At 45.9% G+C, this 23423-nt stretch overlaps 1 protein-coding gene across 3 annotated transcripts in view; it reads left to right on the top strand.

Annotated features, from left to right (window-relative positions):
* Positions 1-23423, top strand: part of myom2b (myomesin 2b) — a 32015-nt gene that overhangs the window by 4524 nt on the left and 4068 nt on the right. For all 3 annotated transcript variants that reach the window (XM_030377608.1, XM_030377606.1, XM_030377607.1), the window contains 31 exons: positions 947-1101; positions 1487-1576; positions 3596-3684; positions 3968-4018; positions 4268-4432; positions 4799-4960; positions 5326-5467; positions 6934-7133; positions 8111-8164; positions 8601-8728; positions 8963-9146; positions 9271-9445; positions 9656-9777; positions 10124-10311; positions 10567-10693; positions 11225-11403; positions 12810-12924; positions 13469-13631; positions 14073-14179; positions 14571-14615; positions 15893-16029; positions 16484-16628; positions 17254-17316; positions 18966-19033; positions 19218-19331; positions 19986-20073; positions 20458-20496; positions 21328-21433; positions 22306-22372; positions 22846-22942; positions 23081-23117. In XM_030377608.1, the coding sequence (XP_030233468.1) occupies positions 959-1101; positions 1487-1576; positions 3596-3684; positions 3968-4018; positions 4268-4432; positions 4799-4960; positions 5326-5467; positions 6934-7133; positions 8111-8164; positions 8601-8728; positions 8963-9146; positions 9271-9445; positions 9656-9777; positions 10124-10311; positions 10567-10693; positions 11225-11403; positions 12810-12924; positions 13469-13631; positions 14073-14179; positions 14571-14615; positions 15893-16029; positions 16484-16628; positions 17254-17316; positions 18966-19033; positions 19218-19331; positions 19986-20073; positions 20458-20496; positions 21328-21433; positions 22306-22372; positions 22846-22942; positions 23081-23117 (3590 nt within the window). In that variant the 5' untranslated portion in view covers positions 947-958. The remainder of the gene's footprint in view (positions 1-946; positions 1102-1486; positions 1577-3595; positions 3685-3967; positions 4019-4267; positions 4433-4798; positions 4961-5325; positions 5468-6933; positions 7134-8110; positions 8165-8600; positions 8729-8962; positions 9147-9270; positions 9446-9655; positions 9778-10123; positions 10312-10566; positions 10694-11224; positions 11404-12809; positions 12925-13468; positions 13632-14072; positions 14180-14570; positions 14616-15892; positions 16030-16483; positions 16629-17253; positions 17317-18965; positions 19034-19217; positions 19332-19985; positions 20074-20457; positions 20497-21327; positions 21434-22305; positions 22373-22845; positions 22943-23080; positions 23118-23423) is intronic.

Genomic DNA, 23423 nt, shown 5'->3' with positions numbered 1-23423 from the left:
TGTCACCCTCTCCCACTCCCTCCCTCTCTCTCTCTCTCTCTCTCTCGCTCTCTCTCTCTCTTATCTCTTTCTCTCTCTGTCACTCGCTCTCTGTCACTTGGTCTCTCTGTCACCCTCTCCCACTCTCTCTCCCTCTCCATCCCTCTCTCTCTCCCACTCTCTCCTTCTCCAACTCTCTCCCTCTCTCTCTCTATATGTCACATGGCAACATCATGCTTAATCCCAGTGAAATGATGTAAACAATATCTTGAGGTCCAAAGCACAATACACATTAGCTTCTCAAGCGACCATATACCATCTATTTTCTGTTGATGGCAAATATGATTTGTTTATGTGGCAGGGAGAGCAGGGGGAAGATAATTACCATATACATAATCACCAAGACATAGAGGATTTACATTTTGGAATACTGAGGATCTGAGGAGTTAAACTGTACTGACAGACAACACCAAACAGCTGAGCAGAAAGAAATGTCACGGAAATTGTGTGCTTAGGGTGGATTTAGCAGAACCACCGCCATGCCGTTGAAATCCGCTCATCACGGCAATGGTGACAGTCCTCCGTGTATTCCCGCCCTCTGTGTTGCTAAGTCATGGGAGAGACGTGGAATACATAAGCACATGGCAACTGTGACCGCAAAACCTGGACAAAGAGAGACACTGACAACATACGAATGGAATTTATTATCACATTTTAGTTTCACATTTTCTTACTGGAGCTGCTACAAGCAATTTGGGATTATTTAAGGGCGTTATAAATCAAATGTATTATCACTATTATTATTATAAAAATATCCTGAATTGACATTTTTAAATAAAGAAGTACATTTCAAAGTACATATCGGTCTTAGGTATAGCAGAGGTTGTAAATGCATACAATTTAGTACTTAATAGTACTATCTGTACTTGGCGGTCATCGGCCCTCATTGTTCTTGGTTGGCGTTCAGGTGAGGAAGAAGATGGTGGAGAAATATGTGCGCGAGGAGCCAATGATCAGGGGACCCAAATTCGTGGTCAGGCTCAGGTCCCACACCGTGTTCGAGAACTCCCCCATCAAGCTTTTCTGTACCGTGGAGGGATTCCCCGTTCCTATCGTGACATGGTCGGTCCTTGCTCATTTTACCATACAATATGAAATTGTATTGCATTATTAAGTCCTGTATAACATGTATATGTGCTTTGGTTAAACATGGATCCCCTTCGTTTGTGAAAATGAATCTAGTATTTATTTTATTTTATTTGAATGTCTTTCCACTTTAAGGACAATGCAATTATATCTATCCATCTATAAATTAAATCATTGTATGTTCTTTCATAGAATGTGTACATATTGAAATTCAACATAATGTGAAATAATATGTTAGCCCTGAACCTGGTTGGCTTTTACTTCAGAAGTAGAATGTCTTTAATTTACCACAGGTATGCATGAACGGCAGGTTTTTGACAACAATGCATGGGTTTCTAATTCCCTTATGATCCTGATAAAGGTACAAAGATGGTGTGATCTTGGAGCATGGATCTGCTGGACGGTACATCGTTGATGACAACGTCGGCATGCGTTCTCTGGAGATTCCCAGGTAGGTTCGATCACTCATTCTGGACAAAGTAGCCCTCAATCACAATAGCAGTGTCAAAGGTCTTAATAGGTCATATATGGCTGAAACCCGCCAACCCAAGCCCCCGAAAAGGCAAGAAACACTCCTTTAATTAGGCAGAAAGAAATCTTGAGAAGAAATACAGTGGGCAATCCCTCCTTCCAGAGATGGTAAGGAGGGCAATGGATGCCATAATTGACATACAAGGTAGTAATAAAAGCAAACATCTAGAAATAATTAAGGTTAAAAATGTCATACATTTTCAGATTGGTCAATTGTCTCAACCAGCTTCCAAGAATTAGGGAGCTGTGAACTATCGTTGGGCCGTTATTAAACATTCTTCAAATAGGGTATTGAATTGCTGGATTTTAAACTCGATATATTTTCTGCAAACCACCAATGTCATTCACAATTCATGAAGGGGAAAATGTCCTATTCATCCCAATAATCCATACCATGTTCCACTTCAGTAAGAACATGGTATGGCCCCAGTAAGATGGACATTTCTCAGAAGGGTTGAGGGGAGAAACCACACACACCCTATCTCTGTCTCAGTCACTGTCAAATGCAAAGCCAAACCAGTAGCCAGACTAGTCGCTATACTCAGGACAAGACACGGGTCACCAGCAGAACGAGGAGCCCTCCTCTCTCCCCTCTAGTTTAAGGGCACTCAGCGGTTAATGTTAATGCTGAGTTGGACGCTACATGACACCTCAGAATGCTTGTCACTTGACCTGTGGCCCCGCCTCCCGCCAACTCACTCTCTAAACTACTTCAACACACTTCAGCCCAGCTCCTGAAGTTCTTAACAGCTCCAACCACAAGCACACACGCACACACACACGCACGCACACATGCGCACACGCACACCCACACGCACACCCACACACGCAAACGCATGGTTACATGCACGTACGCATACAAATACACAAACATTGTAACTCTCTTTAAACCTTGCCTTGTGTACTTTACTAACGTGCATACACGCATACAGTTACATGCATAGTAATTATGTGTATGCAGGTTGCAAATTATCTGATTTGCACCATCAATTGTCTCATTCCCCGACTTTTGACTTTTTCTCATGAATGTCATATTTAACACGGGACAAATTAACTCAAGAGACTTTCAGAAAATGTACTATGCAATAGCGTAGGAAGAACAGCCTGCCCCCGAAAAGAGTTTCACAATGCAACATAATTTCCTGCATTTACAGGGAAAATTGTATCCACTATTGGGTTGCTTTCATTTGGGTTGCTTATATGAATACTCATGTTGGGTACAATATTCTGACATGCAATAATTTGTACCCTGTATGCATGTACATACATACATACATGCATACATACATTTATACAATCATACATGCATACATGCATACATACATACATACATACATACATACATACATACATACATACATACATACATACATACATACATACATACATACATACATACATACAGCCTTTCTTTTATTTACTTGAATCATTTACTGTGCCTTATGGCAACCAACACACAGTTTATGCAATCAATAATTTATCAATGAACGTGTAACATCAGGGGAGACCCCTGGTTTGCATGAGGTTCAAAAGGATTTCTCACGCAGCAGGAGTCTGGCTCACAGCAGAGATCCCCCCCAGCATGAAACACACTGTTGTGTGAAAACGGATTTGAGGCATGTCACTAGCGGTAACGACATTTATTGCACAACAACCCAGCAAACAGTTCCTCTGGAAGGATTCTGCATTGTCTGCAACATTACCCCTGGCAGCTCGCATAATGTTTCAGCGTCTGACGGGCTGGAATGCCCCGTTACACTTATAGCACGAGCAGACATCAAGAGTGAAATGAAAACAACTGAAAAAGCTTGTTCTGTTGAAAGAACGTTTTTTTTCCCAAAAAAATAAAAAATGTCACCGCATTTAAAAGCAGGACTACATCGGTACTGCCACTGTCTCACCGTCACGCGTTGCCTGTGTTTTTGCTGTTGTCCTGCAGGTGTGGCACCGATGACACGGCCCAGTACTCAGCTGTGGCGTCTAACATCCATGGGCAGGCCTCCTCTCAGGCCTCCATTATTGTCAAGAGTAAGCACTGCTCGTTCTCTGCACCTGGAGCTACTTGAAACAATCTCCGCCCTCCCAATTATCCTCCACTCACGTTTGATCACTGTTCGCTGAGTGATGGGGTTTGCGTGTCTGTGTGTGTGTGTGTGTGTGTGTGTGTGTGTGTGTGTGTGTGTGTGTGTGTGTGTGTGTGTGTGTGTGTGTGTGTGTGAGTGTGTGTGTTTGTGTGTGTGTGTGTATGTGTGTGTGTGTGATTGTGAGGATAAAAAGGAAAACAATCCCAATGTTTTCTGTGTCCATCCAGGGTTCAGGCAGGAGGATGAGTCCTGTTTGTACGCATGGCTTCCTTACACCGGTAAGGTTGTCAATATGGATGAGATCTCATTTGATTTGTAATATATGACTTTAAGTACACTTACCTCGTTTTCATTTTACATCACTCATTTCAATCACTTTCTCTTGTTCAGCATCACCTCTTTCCCGCTTTGATTTTATTCACCTTCTATTTGTCTATCTCTATCTCTCTCGCTCGCGCTCGCGCTCGTGCTCTCCCTTTCTTTGTCGCCTCCTTCTATTGGTCTCCTATTCCCCATACCCGTTCCAGTCCCCATGCTCCCCAGTATCCAGTACACTAAGATCAACATCACCTTCACGGAGAAGTTTGGGCCCGTGTTCGCCTCTGAGGGCGGCTCCGCCTCTCTGACCGCCACCATGCACCTCGAACCCAACCTGGCCAACCTGCAGCCTGACAGCCAGTGGTACCGAGATGGTAAACATCACAGAAACGTAGATATACAAGAACAGACATACAGCGGTTCAACGTCCAGCCTTGACGTACCGGGTTGGGTACTTGCTTATTAATAACCTGTATCAGAATCCCCTGCGATGGACTTGGATAAAAGCGCCAAATTACTGCTTAATGACTAATAGTAGTATGCATATATTATATGCATGCATACTATGTTTTCAATAGATGTTCACGCTAATTGTTAAACTTTCCCAGAGATGTCTCCGTTCCGCTGCTTATTTCATTTACAAAGACCCATGGGAACATAGGTTTATTTGACGGCAACGGCGTTGTAATGCCGATACTCTTTTCTCCGCCCCCCCCCCCCCCCTCGCGTCTGACGCTCAGACACCCGTCTGGTTGATTCCAAGTGGGTGAAGATCAACACGGGCCGGGGCACCTCCACCCTGACCATCCCTAACCTGTTCAAGGACGACGAAGGCCTGTACACACTGCGTCTGGTGACCAAGGGAGGCACGGCCGAGCACAGCGCCTTCATCTCCGTCTCAGGTCAGACCCTGCCAAGGAGCGAACGAGAGAGAGGGATACATCATCTGGAGAGAGAGAGAGAGAGAGAGAGAGAGAGAGAGAGAGAGAGAGAGAGAGAGAGAGAGAGAGAGAGAGAGAGAGAGAGAGAGAGAGAGAGAGAGAGAGAGAGAGAGAGAGAGAGAGGGAACGAGAGAGAGCTCTTCATCTGTAAAACTGATAGATTGACGAGAGCGACCGAGAGCGAGAGAGGGCAAATGAACTCAGAGTGGGTGGTTGGAAGAAGTCATTTGTTCATTTGTTCACTTAAAGTCCAGCCGGCGTATGTCTCACGTCTTAATAAATACACTGAATGATCGGTCCTCCTTTGCGGGTCGCTGCCCTTCCAGACGGCCCTCCCCCTGTCGTCGGAGCTCCCGGGGCTCCGATGGACATCAGGATCCATGACGCAAACAGGGATTACGTCATCGTGTCCTGGAAGCCCCCCAACACCACCACCGAGGGCCCCATCCTGGGCTACTTTGTGGACAAGTAAGGAAGGGCACATCTGTGGCACACACACACACACACACACACACACAAACACTCACACACACAGACACAGACACAGACACACACACACACACACACACACACACACACACACACACACACACACACACACACACACACACACACAGTCTCAAACACACAGGCATACACACACAAAAACATCCACACACTCAGTCTCAAACACACCGGCGTACACACACAAAAACCTACACACACTCTCACACTCAGTCTCAAACACACACACAGCCTCAAGCATACAGACGTACACACACATGCACACACAGAAGAACGCAGCATGGCATCGTTTGGCCAACTGCCATGCGAACACTTAGTGGGGTTAAGCCACAGTATTCATCATTCATAAGAAGCACTATTGGATGGATGGATAGGCTTATTCATACCAAGATTTCTTGTATTTATTCCTAAAGGTTTACCTTAGGTAACACTGTGGCCCATGGGACACAAGCACCACTGCCCCTCTAAATTAAGGGCATTTTAAACGGCCTCTCTTAATGCACAGCAATGTGTTCTGTGATGGAATCTGTTTATTTACATTCATTATATAATCATTTGTATATTTTGGTTCAATATAACGTCACCATTTCTGTAGTCGTTCTAAAATGTGGTCCTATTTAGTTCATTTTGTACTATTTTATCTTTAGCTTTGTCTAATATGTAAATTCAGACTCATGCCATTAAGGAGCAGGTAAAGATTTGGGGCCATGCTCGAGACAGATTGTACTGCGGACATCAAACCCAATACCTTTCCCTAGTCTCTCGTCCCTACTCCCTTGACTCTCGTCCCTAGTTACACCTCCCTTATCCCTAGTCACTCAACCCTAGTCCCTTATCCCTAGTCCCTCATCCCTAGTCCATATTCCCTAGTCCATACTCCCTAGTCCCTACTCCTTTGTCTCTAGTCCCTAGTCCCTACTCCCTCGTCCTTAGTCCCTACTCCCTCGTCTCTAGTCCCTAGTCTCTAGTCCGTAGTTCCTACTCCCTCATCCCTACTCCTTTGTCTCTAGTCCCTACTCCCTCATCCCTACTCCTTTGTCTCTAGTCCCTACTCCCTCATCCCTACTCCTTTGTCTCTAGTCCCTAGTCCCTACTCCCTCATCCCTACTCCCTTGTCTCTAGTCCCTACTCCCTACTCCCTTGTCCCTACTCCTTTGTCTCTAGTTCCTAGTCCCTACTCCCTCATCCCTACTCCTTTGTCTCTAGTCCCTAGTCCCTACTCCCTCATCCCTACTCCCTTGTCTCTAGTCCCTACTCCCTCGTCCCTACTCCTTTGTCTCTCGTTCCTAGTCCCTACTCCCTCGTCCCTACTCCTTTGTCTCTCGTCCCTAGTCCCTACTCCCTCGTCCCTACTCCTTTGTCTCTCGTCCCTAGTCCCTACTCCCTCGTCCCTACACTAACCTGCTGCATGACTCTTCATCTTTTCCCAGATGTGAGGTGGGGACAGAGAACTGGGCCCAGTGCAACGACCACCCCATTAAGATCTGTAAATACCCCGTCCCCGGCCTGTTCGAGGGACACTCCTACTACTTCAGAGTGCGAGCCGTCAACGCGCGCGGCATCAGCAAACCGTCCCGCATGTCCGACCCCATCGCCGCTCTGGACCCCACCGAGTTCGAGAGGCTGCACGGTGAGAAGCACACGGAAGAAGAAGAACCCACTTTATTAATCACAGAGGGGAGATCAATGCGTTCAACATTTATATTAATACAGTGGATTATCCGCGATACACGCCACTGCTATACGGCAGGATGGAATGTGACTGGTATGCATTTCATCACATTCTGTTATTCTTGTTATTGTAGATTGTTTATTTTTTGGACATTTTCAGCATATTTTAGATTTAAAACTAACTTAGTTGGTTAAAACTAGCCAGCCTTTTAGGACACACCAAGGATTCAAGCAATCGTCCAAAATAAATTGTAAATAATGTCATGAATTTATCGATGTTCTCTGTGAGGAGGACAAAAAATAATCTTGATACCTTGGTCTCATGTCGTATACACCAATGGATTCAGAAATGGGGGAGTTGTTAATAACTAAGTCTTTCTGGGCATTTTTATTCCAGTGTTTGACATAGTAGCCTTTTTCTTTACATTTGCCATTACATTTTTGACACTCACGCCAAATTATGTCATCGTTAAACTGCTTATATTTGTACAAGAGAACGTCATCTTCAATTATGACATGAATATATTTTCCTATCAGGTGCCAACAATGATATTTCACTGTGTTGACATTATGGACAGGATCCAATGTGCTCCACTCCTAGACACTGACTAATGGGCCTGACTGATTCATTTATTAACATAATGAATGAGATATGTTGAGATTAAAAAGCATAATCAAATTCTTCAGCTCATTATTTTAATTTCCTTTTTAGCGCTAGACAGATGGCCTCTGTATCTTGGTCATTACAAATGAGACCTTATGAAAGCTTCATGTTGAGCTGTTTCAATCCACCTACTGAACACACGGTGTGTTTTAGTGGGAACAACCACAGACCTTTGGTTGAACCAAGATGCGGTTCAGTGTGTCATAAAATACTTTCATAACTTATTAACGTTGTCAATGATTTAGTTGTGATTTTCTTGCTTCAACCTGCAGCCTTAAAACTCGGAGGAAAACTTGACGTGGTGACCTACGACGACGATATGGAAGGTAGGTCGATAAATATAGACGTACAGTAATTTGTACTCCATTATATAATTATGAATTAGCAAAATTCTCTCAGTGTTGATAAAATGGTAGTAAAGATAAGACGGGTCTAGAATATGCAATTTTGAACCATTAGCTGTGATGGAAGTGTGATGTAACATGTGATTAAGGATATCAGCAACCATTTTTCGGATATTAACGGATATTAAGTTGAAGCACTGAGAGAGGTGATTATATCTGTCCTACTGCTAACGACGTAGTCTGAAGAATCAAAGCAATAATAATTATAAAATTCATCTAAATGTGCATGAGTTTGTGCGCGCGTGAGTGTATGTGCGTGTATGCGCGCGTGTCTACGTGTGGGCATGCGGGCACACATTGACCATCATGTGCGTGACCATCACCTCTTTGTATTCTTGTGGGTGACTTCCATCCCCAGCTGAGGGTAAACCTCCCGGGGTCTCATCAGGGATCTACGCCTCAGAGACAGACAGGACCTATGTCGTTCTGAGCTGGAAGGCCCCTGCCTACTCCAGCAAGGCACCCATGTGGTACTACATTGAAAAGGTAACACGTGGAATTTATCAATACCACCAGACAAATACACCACCTAATCCCATACGTCTGTGGACAAAACCCTGCTTTCTGAAGGTGGTGTTCTGATTGTGCTATGCGTTGAGTTTTGTGGAGCGCACAAGTCACGACGACTAGCCGAGAAAAGTGGCCACTTCTATTTGTTGCTCCAGCTTTTTCGAAGCCACCGTGTTAGTGAAGCCCTCGTCTCTTCCCCCCTCCGCACAGTGCCAGGTCGGCACCGCTGCATGGCAGCGCGTGAACACACAGGTGCCCATCAGATCGCCTCGCTACGCCGTGTTTGACCTGGCCGAGGGCAAAGAGTACCAGTTCAGAGTGCTGTCCGCCAACATGTACGGTACCAGTGAGCCATCCGAACCATCTAAACTCATCCAGACCCAGGCACTCAAAGGTCAGCTCCATCAATTACATATTTTCTAATTTGCAGAATCCTGTTCATTCTATTTTATGAACGTCCTTTTTCTTTAAAATAAAAATCAATGTTTTTTAATGATTGACTAATTTGTTTTCTGCAGGTGTACCATCAGCACCTGGTCAGGTGATTTCCACCAGGGAAACAGATACATCTTTATTGATCCAATGGGCTCCTCCTAAGGAACCCAACAACCTGATTGGTTACTACATCGACCAGTGTGTGAAAGGATCTAAGGACTGGACCTCAGCTAATCACAAGCCTCACAGCAGCACAAAGTACGTGCTGGTGGGATCGTGTTGCTTCATATACTCAAGAGCTGTTCGTCCGTATGACTGAAGATTCTAGGTTATTCAGACCTGCCTGCGTTCAGCGCAGTCGTTCCGATCTCACACACAACCTCTATATGTGTCTCGCAGTCATAACAACGATGTGTGTTTCCAGGGCTAGAGGGATTAATATGTATTATCCTTTCCCGCCCTCGCCAGGTTTGTTGTGAGCGGACTGACCACCGGCGAGACGTACGTGTTCCGCGTCCAGGCCATTAATGAGCTGGGCCTGAGCGACGAATCCCAGGAGTCCTCCCCACTCTCAGTAAAAGCAGCACTCAGTCAGTACTCTTTAATTAGTCTCCTCGTTATCATTGTGGTTGCTCCCCTATGTTTGTTTTAGACGATGCCGCCGTGCTAATAATGATGCAGGGTGCATCTTGACCACACACCTTAACAGTGGTTAGGGGGTTTTAAAGGGCACCTTAAAGGTGTTTGACTTCCAGCCGAAAGGTTGTGGGTTGTGAACCCCAATGTCCTCAGTCTTAGACGACACCTGTCCATGCAAGAGGCCTAAACACCCCTCCCTGTCCATTAATTGGTTTTTAAATCCATATTAAGTGGCTTTCAGTAAAAAAAAACGTTTCCGAAAACGGTCCCTGACGTCAATGACCCTGTACCTTCCAGCCAGCCCCACTGCTCCATACGACGTTGCGTTGCTGGGCTGCGACGGTCAGTCCATGGTGCTGAACTGGAAGAAGCCGCTCCACACCGGAGGTACCGCCATCAATGCCTACTTCGTAGACAAGAGACGCAGCGGCGCTACCATGTGGAGGGAGGTTCACATCCCAGCGGTCACCGAGAGAGTGTATCAGGTATCCCGTCCATGTTATGTTCCTGTTCAGCTCACTTTTTCGAGCTCATTATGCATATGGCTTATCGTCTTTTACTTTTCATTGTCATTTATTTAATTGTTCTATTACTCTTTTGTTCTATAATTCAATCAATTATTATTTTAATTGATTGATTGATTATAATTATTTTGTATATTGATGATTACGATGACTGCTTGACAATAGTTACAATAAACAGCAATAAAGATATGAATTTCTTGTTCTATTAACTGCTAGGTGGAGGGCTTGACTCAAGGAGCAATTTATCAATTCCGGGTGTATGCAGCTAACCTGGCTGGTCTTGGAAAGTCTTCAAAAGCCTCAGCTGACTTCTCCTGTGAAGCCTGGACTATGCCAGAACCAGGTTAGGACATACATTACCTGCAGACCAAAGCCTTTTGAACCTTTTAAACAGAACATTTTCCACTATATATGACTATTGGAGATGCCCCAAGACACATTAAGGAATCAGTACTGAAATTGGACTAGGATATGGTCCAGATCTGAATGGTATAGCAAAAACGATCCAAAATAATTATATTAATCTATAAATAGATACAAATTAAGATATTCAATTTTCGACTTCAACGCAGGATTATTATATAGTTCAAAACACAGCTGGATATGATCTGAAGATGGTGTATTTTAAACTCTGATGTAACCAGCAGACGTAAAGCCGACCGATTTTAAGTTATCCAGTAGATATTCGCTCGATCAAAGCATATAATAGCAGAACATGAATTAAACAAGTGAGTTCCTAACCCCATTGCCTTGGGTAGGCTTCTTCAACCACATGGTTAATATTCTGTTAACATTTATCTCCAAAATGTCCTCACAGAAACTAAGACTTGATTATAAACTTTAACTATGAACCTTATTTGATGTCCTTTTCTAGGTCCAGCTTATGACTTGACTGCCTCTGAAGTGAGAGATACATCACTGGTGCTTGAGTGGAAAAAGCCAGTCTACTATGGCTCTGGACCAATCACAGGCTATCATGTGGAGTATGCAAAGAAGGGCTCGTCTGATTGGACCAGAGCCAACGAGACGGCTGTCAGTCACCGCTACCTCAAGGTCAGGGTTATGTTTCATTGTTTGTTTTTATGCGAAATTCCCCTTTTATTTCCCGACCTACAGCACTCATTACACAGCTGCCTATGATTTGTTCTCATCAAGATAGCATCTGTTGTCAGCATAAGGTCACCTGGCAATCACATTGTGAAATTTTACAATCATATTCAGCCATATTTCCAGTGAGATGCATTTTAAAAACATGCTTTCTCATTAAAAGGGACATAAATGATTTTACTGTGAGTAGATCATCTTTACTTCTCCTAAACAACATGTGAAGTAGGATCCGGTTTGTAGGCCTATTAGGGACACAAATATTATATACCTTACTGGGCCAAATAATACTATGGAATTGATTTAGCCTAGATAAAACAGCACCTCAACGTTGAGAATGTCTATTGATCCGCGGCCCTTGTTGCAGAGCTTGTTGTATTTGCTCCCCTGGGGTCTATTGGACAACTTCGGCAGACCGGGTGGACCGCTGTTTTATTCAGCACACCCTGCATTGCGGGTTATGTCAGCAACAGGCCTGGAGGTGGTGCTACACTGACACCTAGTGGAGGACACAGAGGTCATTGGCTAGTGGAGAGCAAAGCAAAGAAAGACTGCGCTTCACTGGGCCCTGCAGACCGATACCTGAAATACAGTACTCAACTAAAGTGATTGCTAGGGGATAATAAAAATGTGGCCCACCTCTTATAAATCACACTCGGATGCCCATACACACGCGCATGCACTCACACACAAACATACACACACATAGGTGTGCAAACGCGCACACACTCATAGAGGCGAGCACTCACAGACGCGCACACACCGACAAACACACACGCACAAGCATTTTTACACATAAACACACACACACACACATATGCAGAGAGACACACACACACGCACACATATGCAGAGACACACTCACACGCATATACACACATACACACACACACACACACACACACACACACACACACACACACACACACACACACACACACACACACATATGCAGAGGCCTATTCATCCATCCATGCATGCATGTATGAAAACATACATTCACACACACTTACACTCATTAGGGCAAAAAGAAAAATGGTTGCTGATAATGTCCCCAAGCAGCACTGTGAAATTCAGCAAATAGCCACCAGAGGGCCGTGGTTTACAGTGGTTTTAAAACAGGACCCGACTCACTTCATGCCTAACAACGCCCCCTAGCTGTACTACTAAAACGATTTATCATCCTCCCTCTCTTCATACTGTGAGATCGGAGGCTCATTAACACTGAAAGTTTATTGTTATGCAGTCGCGGGGTGCGCTTCGATAGAGTTTTTTACAACGGCTTCGAGCCAATCACAATCAAGAACCGGACCGATTTGTTTAATGAGCCCTTCTTCGACTACCCCTACTGACAGGTAGAAGGCCTGGAGGAGGGAGCCAAGTACGTGTTCCGCGTGCGGGGGGTCAACGAGGCAGGAGTGGGCATGGCGTCCCTGCCTTCAGACTCTGTGGTGGCCAAAGCCCTGGCAGGTGGGTAGCCTCCTCATTAGCGGCGCCTCTCTCCTGTATGGTATACTTAATAATGAGGTGGATTTTCATGTTAACACGTCCGCCGCCCAACAGAGATGAAAGGAGTGCGGTTTTCCACGTGGTCGTCCTTGTTTATCTCAATTTACATTTAGCCCTTTTAGCCCGTGCTTTCAGGTGAGGCTGAGATCAATCACAGCGGTAAGTACAGACAACAAAAATGCAAACTGCAAAACTACGAAATAGTAACTCCAAACCCAACTTGGCCATGTTTCCCGGCCAGGTTTCAAATAACCACACAGTGCAGCAGAGTTTCTGTGGGGATCGTTTTTCTGTATTAATGCATAACGGATACATTCACAGCACACTCAGATGGTGCATCTCCACCGAGTGGGTTCTAAAGTCAAATGAGTTCTGTACGACTAAGGGTGTGTGTGTGTGTGTGTGTGTGTGTGTGTGTGTGTGTGTGTGTGTGTGTGTGTGTGTGTGTGTGTGTGTGTGTGTGTGTGTGTGTGTGTGTGTGTTTGTCTTCCTCTGTAATACATAGGTGCTCAGGAGGTGTCCTGCTCTGTGGATGAAAAGTCGGGCGACATCGTCTTCGCTTTCGAATCGTGCCAAATGAACGTCGGATCAGAGTTCTTGTGGAAGAAGAACTACAAAGAGATCACAGAGTTCTCCAGCAGCATTGTGGTCCACACAGAAGGGAACCTGTGAGAGAACACATAGATACACACATACACACACACACAAACAGCAACACACACACACACACACAGATACACACATACACACACACACACACACACACACACACACACACACACACACACACACACACACACACACACACACACACAAACAGCAACACCCATACACACACGTATATGAACACACACACACACAAACACACGTATATGTACACACGCACACACACACCCATGTATATGTAAACACACACAAGCACACACACACATGCATGCACACACACACAAATGCACGCACTTATAAACACACACGCACATGCATGCACACACACAGACACACAAAAAGTGAATCCTATTCCCTGTTAATAGGCGCTAGGGCTAGAAGTACGATACATGTTCGGCGTACATTGTACATTATAGATTCTCTGTATCTATCTTTTTTCGTAGTTGTAAGCTGATGTTTAAGAACGCAGTTAAGGAGGACTTTGGAACCTACTCTGTCTCCGTCAGCCACACGGATGGAGTCTCATCCAGCTGCAGCATCTCTGCTGAAGGTAGAAACTGAAGTAGTCCTCTATGCATTTCTATTGCACATAACCCCTGATCCCGATTCAAACGCCCAAATACATTATTTACAAAATTATACATTTGTTTATGTCTATATATATATATATATATATATATATATATATAATGAGGATTTTCTCAGTTTTTATGATCGAGATGTTTAATTTAACTGGGAATGTATTTCTTTTTTTTTTTGGTTTTGTTATAAAGATGTTTAAATAAATTATAGTTGTATTCACTAGTTAAATAGACATATGTAATTTATATATATATGTTTGTTTTTTTTACTCTCCATGTTATTTGATATCACTGCATTGGTCGACAACAGTTGCAACCCAGTTCTGTTCTGTTCGGCTGAAACATGTCTTTGTGTTTCAGAGCTGCAGAAGATGCTCGAACTCAGCTATAGCATCAGACACCCAAGTAGGTGTCTCTATCTCGCACTCTCACTTCTGCACATAATACCTTTTTAGTCCGCCTTCCTTGCCCTTACTTTCTCCCTATTTTCTGTGTCATTCTTCATCTGTGTCCTTGTTCTTTGTTCTGTGTGTCTTTGAACCACAAATGTATTTTTCTTTCAAGAGAAAAAAAAACCTATCTAAGCCTGATCAAAAAATCTTACCTGACTTTACATCATATATCTAACCCCATCTCATTCCTCTCCTGAATCCTCCTGTATTCCTCTCCTCCCCTCACTTCTCCTCTTGTATTCCTCTCCTCTCCTCCCCTCACCTCTCCTCTCTTTTTCTCTCCTCTCTTTCACCTGTCCCTTGCTTTTTTAATGCGGTTTGACTCCATTTCCCTCCTCTTCTTACCTCTTCTCTCCTTTCCCCTCTCCTCGGTTCTCCTGTGCTCTCTTCATGACTCCTCTTATCTGCTCCTCTACTACTGCTCGGCTTTCTGTCTTCCACTACTTTCTACTCCCCCCTTTCCTCTTGCCTCCTCTCCCCTCTCTTCTCCCTCCCTTTTCTCTCTCTTCTCCTCCTCTCCTCCCTCTTCTCTCTGTTCTCCTCCCCTCGCCTGATCTCCTCTCTCTTCTCCTCCCCTCGCCTCCTCTCCTCTCTCTTCTCCTCCTCCTCTCCCCTCTCGCTTTCTCCATTCCTCTCTTTTCCTCCTCTCGCCTCCTCTCCTCTCTCTTCTCCTCCTCTTGCCTCCTCTCCTCTCTCTTCTCTTCCTCTCTCCTCCTCTGCTCTCTCTGCTCAACTCCTTTTTCTCCCAACTCTCCTCTCTCTTCTCCTCCCCTCACCTCTTCTCCTCTCTCTTCACCTCCTCTCCTCTCTCTTCTCCTCCCCTCACCTCCTCTCCTCTCTCTTCACCTCCTCTCTCTTCTCCTCCCCTCCCCTCACCTCCTCTCCTCTCTCTTCACCTCCTCTCCTCTCTCTTCTCCTCCCCTCACCTCCTCTCCTCCTTCTTCACCTCCTCTCCTCTCTCTTCACCTCCTCTCCTCTCTCTTCTCCTCCTCTCCTCTCTCTTCTCCTCCCCTCACCTCCTCTCCTCCTTCTTCTCCTCCTCTCCTCTCTCTTCTCCTCCCCTCACCTCCTCTCCTCTCTCTTCACCTCCTCTCCTCTCTCTTCTCCTCCCCTCACCTCCTCTCCTCTCTCTTCACCTCCTCTCCTCTCTCTTCTCCTCCCCTCACCTCCTCTCCTCCTTCTTCTCCTCTCTCTCCTCCTCCTTTCGCCTCCTCTGCTCTTCTCCACCAGTCATCCCTCTAAAGTCAGAGTTGGCCTATAAAATCTTGGAGAGAGGCAGAATGAGATTCTGGCTTCAGGCTGAAGAGATTTCTTCCAAAGTCACCTACAAGTTCTTTGCCAACAACAAGGAACTGTCAGGGGCTGATGTAAGACACACATTTCATGAATAAATAATAATGACCAGATGTACCACTGTATGGACGGATACATTTTGGATGGCTGGATAAAGAGATTGAGTGTAATGTAAAATACTGAGGCAAAGTAATACTAGTTCTCAATGTAATATGCGCAGGGAAATGTCCCAGGCGGGAAATGTGGCTGTCACAGCAGAAGCACAGGACAGTCATATCATAACTAACCTTATACTATGAATTTTAAACATTTTAAATAAGAATATACAAACAGTATGGCAATATGAATGGCAGAAATATAAATTCTACTTCTACCAACTACTTCTGTCTTCTTTTCACATATATATTTTTATAAGTATTTGTATTCATCCATTCTTCTATTCAACCATTCTCTTTCCTTTCTTCCCTTTATTCTCCCACGGCTGCCAAACAACTGTCGTCCTCATCTTTTGTGTGTGTTCCTTTCCAGCCCAACAAGATGGCCCACGATGTGTCCACGGGCGTGATTGAGTTCATCCTGGATCATTTCACAGAGGACAGCGAAGGCACGTACACCTGCCAGATCACAGACGGTGGAGGAAAGGCCCAGAGCTCCCTGGTTCTAATTGGAGATGGTAAGATTGGCTCTTTCAATTCTTGCGGCGTGAGGACAAGTCTTGGCAAAAGTTTTTTTTTTAAAAGTCAAACTAAAATAGAAAGCAAAACAAAAATGTTTATCTTTTGTCGAGCGTATGTGGCTTCTTGTCTCCAATAATGAACAGGGGCAAGGTGGTGTGTGTCGGTTGTACGGATTGATTCACTGATTTAAAAGAGCAGAGGGTCGTGGTGATAAAGATGGAACCCAACCGAGGGAGGAAGAAGTTAACAGATTGACGTCAGGGGGAAATGTGTAGTAGCACATAATTAACCATGTGTGGAGGTGTTGATTAAGGCTCATTTTAAAATAAATATATGCCAGTAAACATATGATCTGTGATGTTTCGGGTCATTAGCGGCGCAATTTACCATCCTGTGTGTGTTTGTGTTGTTGTGTCTATGTTTGTTTGGCTGTGTGTGTGTGTTTCTGTGTGTGTGTGTGTGTGTGTGTGTGTGTGTGTGTGTGTGTGTGTGTGTGTGTGTGTGTGTGTGTGTGTGTGTGTGTGTGTGTGTGTGTGTGTGTGTGTGTGTGTGTGGGTCTGTTTCTGTGTGGTTGTGGGTGTGTGTGTGTGTGTGTGTGTATGTTTGTTTGTGTGTCTCTAGCCTTTAAAGCAGCGCTGGCTGAAGCCGACTACCAGAGGAGAGAGTACATCAGAGTGAAGGAGGGTAAGACACACCAAACATTCTCATCGACTCGCTCGCCCACTTGTTTGTCTTTAAGCTCAAAACGCTCGGGAAGAGAGACAAGTCCGGAGAACGGACGCAGTCCAAGCTCTCCTACAACAGTCTGTTTTGTTTGACAAACCTCCCTCTCTGGCGAGCATGTAATCAAAAAACTCAATAATGGATGAAGTTGCGATACACCTCGCCCCCGCAGGTTTTTGAATATTTCATTTGATGGGAGGCTGGCTGCTGGCTGGAAATAAACATTTGAGTGATGGACGTTTCTCCTCTGCTTCTCGTCCTTCTATTGATCCGCCTCCCACCCTCCCCTATCCCCCCCCCCCCGACCTCACCTCTCCTCCCCCCACCCTCACCTCTCCTCCCCCACCCTCACCTCTCCTCCCCCGACCTCACCTCTCCTCCCCCACCCTCCCCTATCCCCCCCCCCGACCTCACCTCTCCTCCCCCCGACCTCACCTCTCCTCCCCCACCCTCCCCTATCCCCCCCCCCCGACATCACCTCTCCTCCCCCCACCCTCACCTCTCCTCCCCCACCATCACCTCTCCTCCCCCCACCATCACCTCTCCTCCCCCACCCTCACCTCTCCTCCCCCCACCCTCACCTCTCCTCCCCCCACCATCACCTCTCCTCCCCCACCCTCACCTCTCCTCCCCCACCATCACCTCTCCTCCCCCCACCCTCACCTCTCCTCCCCCCACCCTCACCTCTCCTCCCCCCGACCTCACCTCTCCTCCCCCCACCCTCACCTCTCCTCCCCCACCATCACCTCTCCTCCCCCACCCTCACCTCTCCTCCCCCACCATCACCTCTCCTCCCCCCGACCTCACCTCTCCTCCCCCACCCTCACCTCTCCTCCCCCACCATCACCTCTCCTCCCCCCGACCTCACCTCTCCTCCCCCACCATCACCTCTCCTCCCCCCGACCTCACCTCTCCTCCCCCACCCTCACCTCTCCTCCCCCCACCCTCACCTCTCCTCCCCCACCCTCACCTCTCCTCCCCCACCCTCACCTCTCCTCCCCCACCCTCACCTCTCCTCCCCCACCATCACCTCTCCTCCCCCACCCTCACCTCTCCTCCCCCACCATCACCTCTCCTCCCCCACCCTCACCTCTCCTCCCCCACCATCACCTCTCCTCCCCCACCCTCACCTCTCCTCCCCCACCATCACCTCTCCTCCCCCACCCTCACCTCTCCTCCCCCACCATCACCTCTCCTCCCACGCTCATCTCTCCTTCAAACGACTCACCCCTCTTCCTTCCTCCCGCCCGCCTCTCCTCCGACCTTCACCCCTCCTCCGACCTTCACCTCTCCTCCGACCTTCACCCCTCCTCCCCCCCCACTCACCTCTACTTGGACCTACTCACCACTCCTCCTCCCACACTCCTCTTCACCTCCCTCCCTCCCTCCCTCCCCCCACTCACCTCCCCCCACACTCGTCTCCCCCTCCAAAATGCCTCTTCTCTGCCCACCCTCACCTCTCCTCCTCCCGCTTGTCCTCCATCCTACCACGTCCTCTTCTCTCCTCCTCCCACACTAATCTCTCCTCCCCCTCCCCCTAATCTCTCCCCCCCCCCCTTCATCTCTCCTCCCACAACCCCCCCCACCCCCCCCACCTCTCCCCTCTGCAGGGCCCCATTTCAGTGAGTTCCTGACCGTTAAGGTCGGCGAGGACTGCTCTGTCACGCTTGTCTGCAAGGTAACCCGCCGGGTCGTTGTATTGATCGTCATTGTATTCATCTCCTTTCTCTTTCTTCCTCCTGCTGGTTTATTATGACTGGTGTGATATATAATTAACAACATCATCGATGTGTTGAGACAACGTTGAAGTGAAAGAGGTTGAAATGTGGCGAATGTGTTCAATCCTTCATTCATGTTTAAAGGTCGCAAACCTGAAGAAGGAATCTGAGTTCCACTGGTATAAAGAAGACACTGAGATTATTCCAGACGTGAAACCCGATCTGGGATCAGGAGTCTGCAAACTGCCCATCCACCTGGTAAATCAAATGTTCAGAATTCCTCCCATACCAATGTTACCGTAACCTTGAGTAAGGGAACTTAAAACAAAATGTCTGGGAAGCACCTCTCTGTGTTCAACCTCATTGGGATAACAATAAGTGATGAACATGCACTTTGGAAACCCCCCCAGGCCTTCCCCCTCCCTTATCTCCCAACCCTTTCTAAATAAGTAGCATATATTTCCATATTGGTTCAGGATAGGTATATGGTTTCAGTTATCAAGTATCCTCTAAGTACAGTCCAAATCCTGTGACCTACTTTACATATATAAATAAATACATCCATAAATAATAACCTCTCAAGCATGCCTATGAAACGCGACATTGAGTTATCATTCAACTTTTTCGCTAAATACTTAATAGTTATATTCAAGTCAATTGAAAGAGCTAAGAGAAAATGCTGACGGGAAATGTTCTACTAGGGACTGCTATGCTATTTAAATAAATCTTAATCTAAATATAATGCAGAGATTTCCGTCTTTACAAAACTAGCATCATACTAGGTGATTATGGAGCATTCAGTTTTAGGGTTTTAGAGTCCCAGAGAACAAATACATCATTGTATAAATATTAATCAAAAACACATGTGCTTGAAGTTTGACTTTATGTCCCTCGTGTCCGATTCCCTGGCAGTTTTCCAGAAAAACTACTGGTGTTTATAAAGCCACCATCAGCGATGACAGAGGAAAAGACATGAGCCAAGTGGACATCTCTGGAAAAGGTAACAGTAGTCTGCCTCTTTAATGATGTCCCAAACACATGTGGCCATGTGACGACCCATCTCTGAATCCACAATGTATTTTTTTTTGCCAATTCTGATCTCATCCGAACCTTATTATACCAAAGTCTCCATGAACAGATTATCCAGAGCAATTGCATGGTAATGTTATTTAAATGCAAATATAAAAATATAATTCCTCCAAAACGCATAACCCTTTGACACAATAACGTTGATGGTTCTATGTGGGCAACAGAGATGATGCAATTCAATGTCACGCAGTAGCCTAGCCTTTTGTCCCCTAGCAGACCGCATGGCAACTTCATATTCGTATTCATATCTCTCCACCCCAGGCTCTGAACAATGATCTCATTGCTTTTCTCTTAGTCTTTGACGATGTCATCAACAAGATTAACCAGCTGGCGGGTAGGTGGCAGCCACACTCTGTACACACATACGTCACGCACACACACGTACGCACACAGGTCACATGGCTCCAGGCACGTACCACGTGCACACGCATGCGTACACTCACACGTGCACGCACACACATACGTCACCTAATTGCAGACATATACCATGTGCACATAAACACACACGCAAATTCACTGCACACAAAAACCAACACATTCACACCAGCGCTCTCATTCTTATTAACACACACACATACGTCACCTAGCTCCAGACATATACCGCACACACACATGCACAGACACACCAGACATGCTACGGCATCAAATGTCTCTTTTTATCCCTAGGAAACCTGTGTAGAACAATGACAAGATTTTCTCTTTCTTTATGGGTATTGTGATAGAATTGTTTTGGTGAAAGTCCATTGTATCAAATACTGGTATAACTATACTTCAAACCAACCATCCACCAGCAAGTTACATTACTGGAATTGTTTTTCAATGTGAATCGGTTGAGTACTACGGCAAAACCGTTCCTTCTCTTTCCTTAAATAAACCAAAGTCACGCATTGCGTTGTTACCCCTTGCTAGCGTGGTTATTCACTGGCTGGTTACGGAAATAGAAAAACACCTAGCATAGCCGGTGCAAATGACTGCACCTAGCGGTGTGCTCCGTCTCCATTAATCATGGGAGGTGAGAAAGCAGCAGAAGACCCGCCTCGCTCTGTAATTATGAAGATGCAAGATAATCTCCCCGTAGAAGGAAAAAAATGAAAAAAGAGCAAGCCACTGATTGGGGGCCAGTTTTGAGAACTTGTTTCTTCCCCTATCTCATTACCTTCATTAGGTGCCAGTGCAGCAGAGCTCGTCATTAACTGCACGGCAACTGGCATTCAACTCCAATGTCACATGAAATATTACACCTCGGAGATGAACATCCACTGGATGCACGGGTAAGGGGGGCCCCCAATGGTACCGTGGGGGGACGCACGTGAGCAGAGGCTGTGGGGCTGTGACCGAGGCCATAGTGAGTTGCCGGAAAAAAATAACCTGCATTCCCTTGTAAAAACAGAAACAACAACTTCAAGGATTCATTATTGGATGGAGGACAATGCAAACACTGAACCCTCAGGGAAAATGTGTGTGTGTGTGTGTGTCCGAGTGGGAAGGTATGTGTATAAGTCTTAGTGCGGCTGTGAGTGTGAGTGTGGGTGTGAGTGTGAATGTGGTTGTGTGTATGTGTGTGTGCGTGTGTGCAATTGAACGAAACGTGCTCCGATAACACATATCTTATAATAATAGTTTCATGTGGACAGTAAAGGATAAATCCTACATTTTATCTATTTTACCCCAGAGACGGTGGAGAGAAGAATAGAGGGAGTGAGATAAAGACAGTGAAAGAGAGTTGCAATTTCTAGTAGAGGTTTTCCGATAATTCAGTTATTTAGACAACATAAGGTATGGAGATTCGTTTTCAGCACTCTCCCAGGCGTGTGTGTGTGTGTGTGTGTGTGTGTGTGTGTGTGTGTGTGTGTGTGTGTGTGTGTGTGTGTGTGTGCGTGTGCGTGTGCGTGTGATGGGCCTTAATGTATGTGTATTATGCATGTAAAAAAGATGGACGAGTGGAGAAATTGCCGTCCCCAGGCTCAACATTAGGCAGGCATGTAAACACGGTTTTCAATTATCACCCAAACATCTTTGCCGCATGTATGCATGCATGTATGTATGAATTCTCCCGCTCTCTCGCTCCCTCTGTCCGTCTCTGCCTCTCTCTCCCTTCTCCACACGCCCATCCCACACCCTCCCCTCTGTGCTTTTGTCTCAGTGAATCAAAGGTGGGCCACAGTGAGAAGTGCGTGATTGGAGGTACTCCTGCTATGGCAACCATGGAGGTACAAAGCTCTCTGCGCACCGTACACACGCACACACACACACACACACACACACACACACACACACACACACACACACACACACACACACACACACACACACACACACACACATGAATAGCACATCAAAATTCTTTTTAAAGACGGCACGTCAACAAAAGCGGACACTTCCGAGGTTCTGTTGTGATTGAACACAACACGATACCGTTGGCTTAATTCATGTTTATAGGCTTCAGGGAAAGTCACCAAGCCCAAGGGGAAGATGGCTGGGAAGTGGCCCCCGAATGTACTCCAGTAAGGTCAATAAATACGATGGCACAGTTAGGTAGTGTTGTCTTTTTTTAGATCTCCATATGGGAAAGGTTACGAGGAATATAGAACAACCCTCTGTAGATACCTTCTACAAAGGGAGTTGTGGTTGAAGGGTGGATGAGAGATGTGTAGATCACTGAGTGTGCTCTGTTGATTTGAAGGTGATCGAGCCCAACGACAAAGACAAAGGGGTGTACTCCATCGTCATCACTGACCTTGAGAACACAAACAAACGCACACTGGACCTGAGTGGGGATGGTAAGCGCACGCACGCAATCACACACACGCATGAGTAGCTAATATGGTATGCTCTAGTTTTCTTTTTCTGAATTGAAGTTAAAGTCGGGTGTTTGAACATTGAAAAGTGAACTTCTGTTCTCGCGTTCTTTTTTTCAGTGTACGACAAAGCCTACGCTCAGTTCCAGAAACTCAAGTAAGACGACACCTTGTACAAGACACAGAAAGAGAGAGACAGAGTAATAGGCAGAGAGGGGGAAAGAATTGCCAAAGCGAGACAGGACAAACACACTTTTTTTTTTTTTTTCTTCCTTCGGCTCCACAGTTATGTAAAGCCATTCTCCGTTTTCAAAGGAGTTCCCAAAACAAGCCGTACTGAGCCAGAGCCGGCAAATTAGGATTCATAGAGCTATTGTAGAGCCAAGCATCGAACACAGCGCGGCCAAACCCCTGAACGGCTCATCGCTTTGCCTCCAAATGCCAAGAAGATGAGGTGAAGGAG

This window comes from Gadus morhua, chromosome 14 (assembly GCF_902167405.1).
Source record: "Gadus morhua chromosome 14, gadMor3.0, whole genome shotgun sequence".
NCBI lineage: Eukaryota > Metazoa > Chordata > Actinopteri > Gadiformes > Gadidae > Gadus > Gadus morhua.
This window is presented reverse-complemented; position numbering and strand designations above follow the sequence as displayed.